The sequence below is a fragment of the Micropterus dolomieu genome, linkage group LG05, assembly GCF_021292245.1.
Source record: "Micropterus dolomieu isolate WLL.071019.BEF.003 ecotype Adirondacks linkage group LG05, ASM2129224v1, whole genome shotgun sequence".
NCBI lineage: Eukaryota > Metazoa > Chordata > Actinopteri > Centrarchiformes > Centrarchidae > Micropterus > Micropterus dolomieu.
The window spans coordinates 25,450,388-25,464,021 of NC_060154.1; the positions used below are offsets into that span (position 1 = coordinate 25,450,388).

Here is a 13,634-nt window from a genome sequence, read left to right on the forward strand (position 1 = left end):
TAGTAAATCACATTAAGCCTGTGGCAAAGAACCTTGGTGTTTGGTTTGATAGTAATTTAAATTTCGAGCAGCACACCACAAAGCTTGTTCAATCATGTTTTTATCAACTTAGAAATATAGCAAAAATTCGATTTATGTTAACTTTTAAGGACACCGAGACCATTTTACACGCCTCTCATCTCTCATCACGCCTGGATTATTGCAACAGCCTTTTCACCTGTTTAACCCAAAAATCTATTGATCGACTCCAGACTGTCCAGAACTCAGCTGCCAGGCTTTTAACCAGAACAAAGAAATATGACCACATTACTCCTATTTTAGCTTCATTACACTGGCTCCCAGTATGTTTTAGAATTGACTTTAAAATTCTATTGATCACTTTTAAAGCTCTTCATGGCCTCTCACCTTGTTATATTTCTGACCTTTTAGTCCCATACGCACCAGCACGTACCTTGAGATCCTCGGGCAGAGGTCTGTTGTCTGTTCCAGAGTCTCGACTGAAAACTAAAGGGGACAGAGCGTTTGCTGTCAGGGCCCCGAGGCTCTGGAACAGCCTGCCCGAGGAAATCAGGTCGGCTGAGTCAGTGAACTCTTTTAAGTCCCTTCTTAAAACATACTTTTATAGGAGAGCCTTTCCCAATCTTATTTGACTTCATTTTATCCCTTTTATTTTATTCTATTTTACTTATTTTATATTTATCTTAAACGTGTATTTTAGTCTTTTCAATGTTTTCTTGCTTTTATCTTGTATTGTTTTTGTATTTTTGTCTTTGGGGTATTATTGTCTTTACACTTGTTAAAGCACTTTGTTACTTGGTCTTGAACAGTGCTCTACAAATAAAGATTATTATTATTATTATTGTTATTACTGGCCTGGCTTATAAACAACTGAAGCTGTTGTTTTGGCTCATCCTTTTTATCAAGCAAAGTTATGCTTTAAAAATAGTTGTAGTAGGTTTTGTTGGTTTTTAAGCCCTGATTGCACTCAGCAGACGATCAAGGTGAGGGTCAGAGGACCATCTGAGCCCGGATCAAAAGGCTAGCTGTCACTTCTACTGTAAAGTAGCATGTTGTAGACAGGGATAGGCAGTATTTATGATAAATGTATTTTAAATATGTATTTTAAATACAAGATGAGATTTTGTCATTTGTATTTGATAGGTCTGATGAAAATGGTTTCATCTTTTGTATTATTAAGTTTTTATCAAGAATTTAAAAATACTCATATAAAATCATCATGAAAATGCTGCCTCTGACTCAGTAATTTGCCAGCACTTGTTGAGAACAGAATAGAAAATTGATCCAGACCCAAAGATTACTTACTTACTACTTTGTGGCTATGTTAAGATTTTGTTAGTTGTGCACGAAAGTAATAATAGTAATAAAGCGTTTCAGAGTTGTTGTGTAGAGCATTACTTTATAATGCCACGAGATGGTGTGACTTGTTGAATGCACATACCTGTGCTTTATTGTCATTAACAACATTGTGCTGCAACGCCATTAAACAGCAGGCTGTCAACCCATATCCTAGCTCAGATGATGCAAAGTCAGCCCTTCATTACCAAACACCAACTGACTAAATTAGGAGTCGTTAGCAAACTGAAGCCGTGAATGGTTCGTTCTTCATTATTTCGTTTCAAAAACAAATTGAAAAAACAAAAAAAAATTTTTTGGTTTTCCTGTTTTAAAACCAAAATGGAAACGCACAGCAGCTGTGTTTTGTTCTATCTATGAGTGGTGTTGTATCCCTACTGGTTTTCAAACTAACTGGCTGCTGTACAGGTGCGCCTGTTGTTTGCAACAGCTGTGGTCTGCGTCGGGCTTCATCCAACCAGAGGGAATGATCACCAACCCTCCACGGCGCGGCAGGTCGCTCCTGCGACCTCCTCTACCTCGCCCTGTACAGTCCAGTGTCCCGCTCCCCCTCCGTTCACCCTAGTATGGGTTGTGTTGCCAGTGGAAACGGCACACTGGACGGTCAGTGGTCGTTCCCTCTGGCTGGATGCTCCATATTTTATGCATAGACTAATCCATGTGTTACTGCAGCTGGAGGCTCTCCGCAGCACCGCGCAACTTTCTAAATTCTTCAGTCTCACAAAGAAAATAAAGGTCAGGTCTAAACAGTGTAGAGAGAGTGAACGAAAATTACCCAAACCTTTTAATCCGTGTATGATGATGAGATACAGCTTGCCGATTTACCTAATAACAGTTCATGTTTGCTGTGTACCACTGGATGTACTGACAACTATCACTGAATTAATTTGATACTGAAGAAATCTCCTGAGTATCTGCTGCAGGTTTATCAAGTGTAACACACAAAGCTACACAAATCGGACACAGTAAATATCAAAATCAATATTGTTCCTTTTTGGTTTTAGAAACCAAATAATCTGTTAGTTAAACGTTAAAGTGTTTGTTACTTTAAACCTTTGTGGAGGTGATCACGGGCATATGTGAATATTGGATCTCTTAACTGGTTCCATATGTCAGCTTTATCACATGACTCATTAAGCAGAGAAAAGCTGTTGCTCTCAAACATTGTCCACTTAATCAGCTGAGTCAGTGTGTTGAGGAAGGTGTTTTTTTTTTTTTGAAATACAAAAATAGAGTAGTTTATTTAGATGTCGTGGCTGCTGTATTTTGTAGTTTATTTTGATACACTAAAAATTGGGGTATTATACTATTTTTACTTATTTTAAACTGGTGCTACTCACTTGGAGGTGGGAAACAGTACTTCAAAATGAAATCGCTGCCCCAGAAATTAACTATATTGTAAGGTGGGGTTTTGTTTTGTTTGTTGACTCTTTGCGGCAAGAGGGTCCTGGCTTTGAATCCACTGACAGGCAGAGTGAATGGAAGGAAACATTTTAAGATGACCTGTGTATTTGAGCATGACCAGATGTCTAAGACTAAAACTAAGCTCACTGCCTGCAGCTTGATATTTTAAAGAATAACATTAAGAAAACTGAGTGAGTGGCGTCTCTAAGAAAGATGTATTTCATCATCAGGACATAGAATAACATTTTCTTCTCCTCACTTCCACTTCCACACATCATCTCTGCACACATTTCCATAAGCCCCTCCCTCCCTGTCCATCGCATGGCAGTACACATGGTTTAGACACATGGGAGCAGCTGTGTGTCTTCGGATACAGCAAAAATGCATGTGAGCACACAAGAGCCACAAAATCCGCCTCGAAAGACAAAACATTACATGACCAGAATCCATTAGAAAACATATGTTTTCACATCTTTTCACAAAACACATGTTGAATCGTCCTTGACACGCTTCACCCCAGCCTGCTAGTGCTTCACGTGTACAGCCACTCTTGCCTCGGGTCCACCCCCTGCTGCTCTGATTGCTCGGTTAGCATTCACAGGCGGCAGGCGGCAGTGCCGTGAGTGCAGTTTGCCGACCAATAGCACAAAGCCATTATCACCCAACAGCCAATCGCTCTCAGCAAAAACACCAGCCCCTACCCTGCTGTTAAAATGTTTTAGTGCCAGTTAATACAGCTTTTTGCTGTACCAGCAAATGTTTGAGTCTGTGAGAGCTTCCCAACACAGGTGATGTGGGACATGTTGTTTTGTGTATGTGTCTGTGTGTCTGTGTCTGTGTGCACACGCCTGCTTACATGTGTTACCATGTGTCAGCCATCATAACACCAGGTTGAGAAGACGTTGCTTGGAGTTGTAGCGACCGGTGTCCTGGTCCACTCTCATTAGTATCACCACAATATGACAAGTGTCCGGCTGAGCTGCAGTGACTCAGCATCACGAGACAGAGAGAACCACAGATAATAATATGAAGAGGCAATGATTAAGTGTTCCCTGGAGAAAGGGGGGTGGTTGTTACAGACTGTTCTATAATAGGGAACAGAATCAACACATCAGATGGCCTAAGAATACATTGACTAATCACAATGTCCTGTCTTAACTTCAGGTGAGTCGTCCACATCCCGGCGACAACCCTATGCTTTTCCTCTTCCTGGTTGGTGGAGTCACGCCCTCAGAGCTTCGTCTCATCAAAGAGATTGTTGCTACACATAAACCAGGGACACAGGTGAGTAGGCAAGAGCATATGTACATTTCTGCATAAGCATATTCACAGTTTGTTTTACTGTTTTAGTTTCCCTTATATATTATCTCACTCCTCCAATACAAATAAATAAAAGTAAAAACAAAAGGGTCATCTCTCAGTCTATATTAGTATGTCAAAATGTGGTTGTGGTTAGCTGAAGCCTCTTCATCTCAGCTGTCCATTTATGATGTACTTTGCGCAGGTCGGAAAATCTAGAAAGATCACATCGCCTATTGCTCATTTCTGATGTACCTGCTGCATTTGTTTCTCGCAATGTGAAATGTTTTTTTGTCTCCTGCCACCACTTGATCTTCCCCATCTCTGGGCAGAGTTGTGTGGGGACACACAGGAGGCAGAAGCGCCCCGAAGCGCTGTCGGCTTCCTTTCGGCACTCATGTTAACAAATTGGGCTGTTCAGGCAGGGCAAGCCAGTGTAGGTACAGCCACGAGCGAATCTGGCAAGAAAACGCACTGATAATCTACTATAAACGATAGAAATGATAGAAATGATCTGATTCCTTGCCAATCCTTTTGGTTTCTCTGTCCCTCTCACTGCTGCACTTCTGGAGTTTCAGTTCCTCCGAATCAATAATACGCACTTCATAAACTTTTGTTATCACCAGCAGCGTGTAGGAAGGTGCATGTTGCTGCTGGTGACAAATGAAACTTTACTCCAAAAGCCTTCCTTTTCCTTCAGAAATGCCAAACTGTTAAAAGCGTCTACCGAGTTAAACTGCCATTGAATTTAATTGAGCTATAAAACAACAAATAATGAGACATAAAGATGAGGAGAGACTCTTAGGTGACACTTGGAGGGCAGGTTTACAAACTGACCACTTTCAGACAGATTTCAGACATTCAAAGTGTAATTGGATCCACATGATGTTGTGTCTGTCTGCCTGTGTGTTTTGGTGGTTTAAGTGGTGACTGCATATGCGAAGCCTACACCGACATGCAAAACATGCAGGTGAACACGGTTTCTCTGCGTGAGAGAGAAGTGTGAGGAAGGAGGAGAGGGAGATCAAGCTGGGCAATGTGGGTTTGTCTTAATAAAAGGCTTTCAGAAGGAGGCCAGAGGCAATGAAAGGCCAGGCGAGGATCAAAGCCTTCCGTCTGTAATCAGGAAAACTGAATAAAGACGAGCTTATACAATAACCTGCTGGCCCACACACAGACTGACCTCAGCACATACACTCTAGCCGCAGCACATACATGGCCAACATATTGTACACAAGCGTGTGTACGCATGATGGCGGATGTCTTTTGACCTGATGTTGATGAACAGTTAAACTAAAAAAAGCAAAGTTTTAGTCTTGCACTTGGAGACATTTATTTAAAAACACACTGACTCTGCCACTAAAAACAGGCCCTTTGCCAATTTTAGGTGCTGACCCAGAGTTAAAGCAACAAAGGCTGCAGAGAAACAGAGCTTTCTCTGTTATACAACACACGAGGATTGGGGTTCTTATTGGAACTAGAAAGCGCTCAAAGAGGACGAATGTCAACTAAAGTAACTCCAGTTTTTTCAACTGCATCAAAATATACATAACAATCAAAATCATATTGATATGCCTGAGTTTTTTTCATTCAGGTTAAGTGCAGTAGTTAATGAGAAAAACAAAAAGAAAGAATTCCCACCTATTTTCATTGAAGTCTTTTTCACTGTCAAATCCTAACCCCCTGCAGATTTGACACGTGAATGTAAAAGGTTTGTGCCGGTAGTTTGCATATAAAACAGACTGCAATCTTAACATGTTGGTCTCATTTCTGAATAAGCATCCAAGTCACGTTCATGTTGTTTTGTGCATGTTGTTACACATGGACTTTCATTCCATGTTTGAAAAGCGGCCAGTTTCTCGCAGTTGTTCAAAACAGTCCCCCCAAACTTTTGCCTTATTCTTGACACATGATCCTCAGAGAGAGCTTCACACTTGTTGGAGTATCATCTTCCAAAAAGTATTCTTTGCGATAACACGCCGCCTAAAAAGCAGTCAAACAACGAAAACAAGCAGGGCCCACAGCAGAACCTCCTTGGTGGAAGTGATTAAATCAAATTAATAAAAAATAAACCAGCTGGCAAGGCGCCTGATTCATGCACCTTGTTGATTGCCGTTTTGCACATTACTCACCCTGACATTCATGTCTGCCTCATATCTAAGTGTCGAATTACACACCGTGACGTAATTTAACCTTAATGAGTGTGTTGTGCTCTGCTCCAGGTGCTGGTTTTGTCCACCAGATTACTGAGGCCGACGGATATCGCTGAGCTGCTCTTCGCCACACAAAGGTTGTTGCCTGATGTCAGTGTCTAATAAGGCCATCACGTGAAAACACACCCGCTCGCACACGTGGGAGGACACATGCACCGCCATCGCCCCGACGCCTCGTCAGGTGCGAGTCGAGCTTGAGCAAGTGGAAATCAAGGGAACGACACGCAAATGAAGAAACATTCCTATCTTGTTTATGTCATTGCGTCTTATTGAATTTAACTTGAAAGCAAACTAAAAAGTAATTAGATAAAAGTAGCTATTTGGGTATATTTTTCTTGGAGAAAATTTACTTTGTGTGTCAGTATCCCTTCACTTCTGCCAAACAGAAGTATTCAGGTACATCAAGTGTTAATACAATAAAATCAGTTACTTTTCAAACAGTCATGTGATGTTGTCTTTTCGTTTGCAAATACATAAGGCTCCATTGTTAGCCGTTTTCGACCAGGCTGTGTTAAAAGTAGGCTGTGTGTGTGAACTGTTGGTGGTGGAGAGAATACACACTCGGTTAGCATCCATTCACACCTCGCCACATCATATGGTGACAAACCAGAGCAGAATAATTAAGAAGTCTTTTCACACGGTCTGCTAGGGCCGACAATTTGCTCACCTCTAGAGCCCCCACAACCCCCCCACCCTTTATTCTCTCTCTCTTCCCAAAATGAGTCATGGCTAGAGCTCAGTAATTTCACCCACCTACACACCTGAATCAATTGTGAATACAAGAGTCTCCCACATATTGTCAGAGACAGGGAGTGTAGATATCCAGTAAACCCTGTGTTCTGAGGCCTTGACAGATTGTAACAGGATATTCAGGATTCACTAATTAGGTTCTGGATTGTAAATAAACAGATGTCTTAACATGCACATTCAGATTTTATTGGAAGTGCTTAATAATTTAGTGTTTTTCCACTTGTCTTCTGGCAGCTTGCGATTCTCAGAAGAGTCTAATAAAAACAAACTCTTCAGGCTCTTTCCAACCACTTCTTGTTAAGTTGATTATCTGGGGTCAGTGACTGTACTTTTTTTTTTTTGGTGTAGACATCTCAAAACCTGAACCACCTAAGCTGTACAGTCTTGCTTCTGTTGTCTTCAGTGCTCTTTAATTGGTAGGCAAGACTGCCAGTTTCTGTGGGTCATCCCCTTCACTGCAGCAGTGAAGTTTTATGGAGCCAAGGCCACCCCATTGACAAAGTGAAAGTTTACCATGTGAATGTGCTTGCTTGTACTGTTGCAGTTGATAAAGATAAATCAGAGACATAGTCAAATTCATCGTCATTTTTATTGTGAACAAAATGAGAATTTATAACAAATAGGCCCTTTGGATTATTCCTTTTTATTAAAGTGCATCAGTGATGATAACCTCCACATGCTACATATGGTGTCTGCTGTTCCACTACCTCATTTCTGTCATACAAAATGATTGTTCTAGATGCTGCAAAAATATACACTGCAGGTATTGACATACAAGAGAGGGCACACACACGGCTGCACAGAGCACTGGCACAATTAGCTGGTATAATAATTCCAGCATTCAGTAGTGCCGTGTAATGACACTGGATAAAACTGCCACAATGGGCCGCACAGCTAAAAATAAGCAGTAGTCCTTCAGAGTTGCTGTTGCCAGGAGAGCTTGATTTACAGTTTGATTTTATATGCAGAGAGTCGGATTCAGTCAGCCTCACACTGCTGCCTCTGCGTCCTGAGGAGTCATCTCTTCTGAACAGATGAAGAACTTCCTCACGGCTTCTCCTCACACATGGTATCTGAAAGGACACCTGCCCACTTAGAGGTCACCACCTCTGTAAAGATTCAGCGTCCAGCCCCTTTAGGACCAGTTCATGTCACACCCGTCTTTGTCAGCCAGACTGGTACGGGACATCAGTGGAGAAGCATGAATCTTCTGTCCTAATTTCTCAATGGTTTCTTCCTTTCTGTGAATCCTTTCTCACACCGAGGTGACAGTCCTGACTTTCGCCGACAGCGCTTGCTTGAAGCGCCTCTTCAGGTCTTGCATGTTGGGAGACTTTGGCCTGGGGATTAGGGGCGAGCGCCTCTTCTCCGTGGCAGCGCTGGCTGAGTTGGAGGCAGGAGGCGGCTGCTTGGCTAGCTGGCAGCACAGCCTATGGAAAGCCTTGTGCACCTGGCTGTAGTCCTCACTGGCAGATACTTCATAGAAAGAGCAGCCCAGTGTGCTTGCCAGCAATGGGCCCTGCTGGGAGTCGACCCGCCTCAGGTGCAGCAGGTCAGCTTTATTGGCCAGAAGAATTACAGGAGGCATATTGGCACCGCCAACACGAACAATCAGCTGGTGCAACTGATTAATCAAGTCAAAGCTGTTGCGGTCTGTCACAGAGTACACCAGCACCACTGCGTCAGCCCACTGGATGGAGCAGGTCACATGGTCAGGTAGACTGATGCCATTGTCAGTCAGCTAGGAAAGGGGAGGAGGAAAAAAATTATAAGGGAGACTGATTAAATACAACCCAGCACACTCAACTTTGACAAACATTTCAAGAATTTGTCCTTGACTAAAGAATGAATCAGAATTCAGACCAGATGAAACACACTGGCTTTATGCAACTGATCTTTAGTCATGACTGGAATGCCGACTGAGGCAGACAAGAGCTATAGGGTTACTCCTCCTGAACAGTGAGGTGTGGGTGATTGAGGACTGGATCAGGGTATCATTTACCCTGGCCTCAGACATCCATTAGCCTAAATGGGAGATTAGACAGCCAGGCTAAAATGGCTCTACTTCAGGAGAATATACATGCGCGGGCATCTTTGGTTTTGGACTGGTGCCCCATAGAGAGGCTTAGATTGTAACAGTGAATTAGATTATTTTTGTATCGGATTATCCTCAGCTCTTGAATAGATTTATGTGCGAGAACCCCCGTCAGCCCTTTTACCTTGCAGTCAGCCGAGGGGAAATAAACTGTAATCTGTTTGTTTTATATCTGAGGAGAGGAGAGGGTTTTACCTCCACACCAGGTGTGTCTTGAACCTGGATGGTCACTTGCTCTGCATCAACCTGGACTTCTCTGGAGTAGAGATTACCTGCACATACAGAAGAAACAAGAAGAATTTTAACACAAAACAGATTCAACATTTTATAAGAGAGCCATTTAGTCCATTTCATCCACAAAAATTATAACTGCTCAGTTACTCACCAGCATTTCTCTCGTAGTCGCCGATGAAGCGCCGCGTTAGGAATCTCACCACGAGCGCTGAAACAAAGCAAAGCGATAACACAGTGTTAGACAATTATATAACAGAATATAAGACAAAATAACCATGAGTAAAATAGAGCACAATGTTTAATTCATTTCCTTACCGGTTTTCCCAACTCCGCTGCCTCCTATCACAGCCATTTTAATGACCCGGTTGGGCACCGAGTACTCAGCTGCCGGATACTCCGCAATTGTCGTCATGTTGTGGATGAGACGCATTTTCTTCCGTTTGTCAATTCCGTCCGAGAAAGCAAAAATGGAGACAAAACAAGTTCCTTGTTCAGGCTCTTTCAACAAAGGCTTCGGATAAAACGGGTAAAGTTAATCCTATATCACTCCCGAAGTGGTTCAGTAGAGGTAAAATGAACCAGGGCTAGTGCGGGAGAGACGAGATAGACGCGAAGCACCGAGTGAATGCTGCTGCGTAGAAGCGCACGCGGGCTTTATAGAGCTCGAGCGGCGGTCACATTTGATTGGACGCTGGTGATCTCCCCTCCCTCGTGCGCCCCCGCCTACACGTGGATATGCAAGCTATACACAAGCAAAGAAATCCGCCTGCAACAGGTGGGACCTCTAGCTGGGTGTCCTGGCAAAACAGCCCTTCTTTTGGAAGGGGAAAAAGAAAAACTATATTTTCTTTTCAGCAACTTGACTGATATATATTACAAACTGAATCATATTTTAGAGTAAAACGTCAAAATGATTGTTTACCTATAAGTACTCCAAACTACAAAGTGTTTTGTCTACATAATTTGAGCATAAATCACATCCTGAAAATACAATCCACACATAAGGAAAGAAAAAGCATTTTGTGCTGTGTGTGGTTTTGTTTTTGTTTTTTTTCCTCAACCATAACAGCACAGTTTTGACTGGAATTACAGGATTATGGATGCACAACCTCCCTGTGCTGTGTTGCAGCCGGTAACCTGTTCAGACATGTCCTTACACTTGTGAATCTTCCACATAGGGGGTTAATGGCTGCTGATGTACAAATACAACACCACCCTCACACACACACACACACACACACACACACACACTCACACACACACATGCACATACCTTACAAGAACTCATGCAAGCATTCATGCTGTGAATGTGAAAATCCAACTCAACACCAAAATATGACACAATATTTCAGGCAGTTATCAAAGAATGGCAACACAGCAGTGGACTGTGTATTTTTAGGAGAGTACAGAAACATAATAAAACATTAGTTGATATTTCATGTGACAAATCAGTTCAGCAGCTGCTCTCTGCTCCATCTTTAACCTGTATCATCCCTTTGTCCCATTTTCTTCTCTGTCACATCCCCCACAAGCCTCCCTCTCCCATCTTTCATTTGTGCTCATGTGCTCTGAGGTATTTTGGCATCCATTCCTTCTGTGATTATGGTCTGGTATGTATTTTTGATAAGAGGGCTGATGACAGGCGGCTGCACTCAAATATGAAATTAGTGCCCAGGATTCGTGAGCAGACATGGTTGCTAGGTGTGTACACATACACACACAGAACTATCCCTCTAACCACATCACACAGCCTACACAGTGAACTCCACCCCAGCAGCATTATGGGAAGGGGCAAGCCTGTTTTCTCGCTAATAGTCAGTAAATACTGTACATTCTTGCATTTGATGCCCTGTAAATTGGATTCTCTCAGAGCTTCTGGGTACAAATCCTGCCTCTTTTAAACGAATGATGTGAGTGAGGTATCACCGTTTTGTAATCTAAGCCCACACTGCAGCATATTTGTAGCACAGACAGATAAATGGCGTCACATTTTTTTCCCTCTTCTAGCAACCAGGCGAGAAGGCTAATGATGGCAGATAATGGGAGGATGCTGTGGAGGTGTTTTTAGCTTGTTATCCTGATGAACGGCCGGGATTTACTCGTTTGATGCACAAGAGACCCAGAAATGGTGAGTGACTCACACCAAAAGTCCAAGCAGTGGTGTCAACATAGTGACTTTAAACTCATTATGACAGATGGAGTGCAACATCACTTGGTTTATATGTGAAAAACAATGTGGTGTGGCGGTAATGCATTGCTCTCTGCTATGCAGAAATACCACTAAACTCCACTGTCAGTGTATTTGTGCCTTTAGGCCAGTGTTGCCTTCACTATGCCTGAGGGAGGTCTGGAGGTAAATTAAAATATCTTTGAATCAAGGCTTACAGTTTTAGCTACAACATAGCACAACAAGGCCTGACTTGGGGATCAGAGTGTCAGTCACACAGAGGTGACAATAGATGGTTAGAGAGGGTAAAATGGGGGGGGGGGGGAATCTTTTATCTGGGGTGTGGACAATTGTCAGGGAGAATTCGGGGTAGTTAACTGCAAAAAGAGGAATGTCGAGCTAATCGGGGGTTGGCGGCGAGGACGAAGGGTGGGTGAAATCAGGAGGAGTAGAAGAAGGAGGTGTTCCCAGAAGGATGTCCTTGTTGACACATAAGTGAGGACTGACTTCCCAAGGTGGCCTTGCCTTTTTACAGTGGAGCTGAGATGAGGCACTTGCCCCCGGGCCTGATCCCACAAAGGACTGTCATTTGGGATATCAGAGAAACTGGGGCAGTTAGAAGCTGCCCTGGGGACTAAACCTTGTGAGCCACGGTCATATGTTTATCAGTACCATGATAGATGCTTATCATTGTCATTGCCTTTAATCATTGTTTGCAAGAGTGATTATTAGGAGCCAATTATTGGTCTTAGATTTAGTCATTTTGTTGCTGCAAAAAAACCTTCTAAATACTCCAAATTTTGACTCAGACAAGTATGGGTTTAAAATGTTCTATAAAAGTTGCATATTTGATTCATAATTAGAAAAGAAATAATTGAATGCAATGGCCGGTTGTTATTCGCTTATTTCTTGTAGGACTTTTGTTCAGATGCACAAAAGCAAGGGTAACTCTGGAAAGCAGCTTGCATTCACACATCTTTTCATAGATCTCTTCACTTATTTGTTTATATCTACAAGGGCATTTGCATTTGCATTGACCAATAGGAATTGTATTGGCTTGCCAGCACACACAGCTCTTCACCTATATAAAGGAGGGGTTGTTTTCTTATTATTGAAATGTAAACCTCACAACATGTTCAACCATTTGCATACCTCTGAATGTCAACAGTAGTAGGGGGGTGGCAATGGTGGTTTTAAGGGTTGTGTGTACAATGGCACTGAATGACAATAGTCCACCACCACCTCCTCCTCCCACTCAAGGAATGCCAGTTAGTCATAGCCGCCTTCTTAAGAAATATGAAATAATTTTAATCTTGATTCTCCATCTCTAACTCATGCTCCCCTTCTCCTGTTTACCTTCCGCAGCTGATCTCTGGCGTGACACTGGATAATTGAATTTCATTCTCATTTCTGACATGCACGTGTCAGTCCCCAAACTGTTTACGAGTGCCAACATGTATGGCTGTGCACATGTGTGTGTGTGTAGGAGAGGCAGACACAAAAAGCACTAGGTGTTGCAGCAATAACAGAGGATAGGGGTGTTTTCGTCCAGCGTACATGTGACATGTATTTAAGGTAAAGACTTTAAACTGTGGGATTATCCTGTTTTTACTGATTGAGAAATTGTTGTTTTCTTCTCTCATGCAAAACCTGTGAGTGTATAAACGGCACTTGGTCAGTGCATATTCGTTTTGTTTTTAACCATGTTAAGTGGAAGATTACGACAAAAATTTGATGTGAGAGGGGAATCAAATGATTTTTGCAAAGATTGCAATTTTGATGTCTTTAGTCAAAACATTTCAAGGTATTTTGGTAAGGAGGGAGGAGACTTTTTTTTCAGTCTGATGGAGAAAAACAGGTTAGGTAAAGTCAGAGATAATTAACTCAGACAGCTGCTTTCTCCATAACAGTTATTCATTCAACATCCTCTGCACCACCGTGTGTGTACAGTAAATAAAGGTGTCATTAGCACACAGTGGTAAGCGAAACAGTAATGAGCCCGGCTTGACCCCTGCAGTACACTCATTAGACAGCAACAAAAGGGGTGTGGGAACACAGTGTTGAACCAGAGAATAGAAAGTTATCAAGTTCAAACAAT

General features: G+C 42.4%; 3 protein-coding genes across 3 annotated transcripts in view; 2 read left to right on the top strand and 1 right to left on the bottom strand.

Moving 5' to 3' along the window:
- The window catches only part of scfd2 (sec1 family domain containing 2), a 128,204-nt gene extending 121,474 nt beyond the window's left edge, over positions 1-6,730 (top strand). The window contains exons 8-9 of the mRNA XM_046050249.1: positions 3,943-4,062; positions 6,300-6,730. Coding sequence (XP_045906205.1) covers positions 3,943-4,062; positions 6,300-6,392 — 213 coding nt within the window. The 3' untranslated portion in view covers positions 6,393-6,730. The remainder of the gene's footprint in view (positions 1-3,942; positions 4,063-6,299) is intronic.
- LOC123971410 (cytoplasmic FMR1-interacting protein 1 homolog) overlaps positions 1-13,634 on the top strand; it is a 1,205,200-nt gene that overhangs the window by 237,345 nt on the left and 954,221 nt on the right. The window lies entirely within an intron of this gene.
- On the bottom strand, positions 7,611-10,003 carry rasl11b (RAS-like, family 11, member B). The gene is made up of 4 exons (XM_046050317.1): positions 9,685-10,003; positions 9,521-9,577; positions 9,331-9,407; positions 7,611-8,781 (listed from the first exon to the last, which is right to left on the bottom strand). Exons 1-4 carry the CDS (start codon positions 9,797-9,799, stop codon positions 8,296-8,298), a joined length of 735 nt encoding a protein of 244 aa, XP_045906273.1. The 5' UTR covers positions 9,800-10,003; the 3' UTR covers positions 7,611-8,295.

Bases quoted from the DNA above. Each gene is read 5' to 3' on its own strand.
- rasl11b (XM_046050317.1), bottom strand. From the start codon at position 9,799: ATGCGTCTCATCCACAACATGACGACAATTGCGGAGTATCCGGCAGCT. The intron at 9,408-9,520 runs GTGAGTAACTGA...CTGTATGTGCAG, and splicing joins CGACTACGAGAGAAATGCTG to GTAATCTCTACTCCAGAGAA. The intron at 8,782-9,330 runs GTAAAACCCTCT...CCCCTTTCCTAG, and splicing joins AAGACACACCTGGTGTGGAG to CTGACTGACAATGGCATCAG.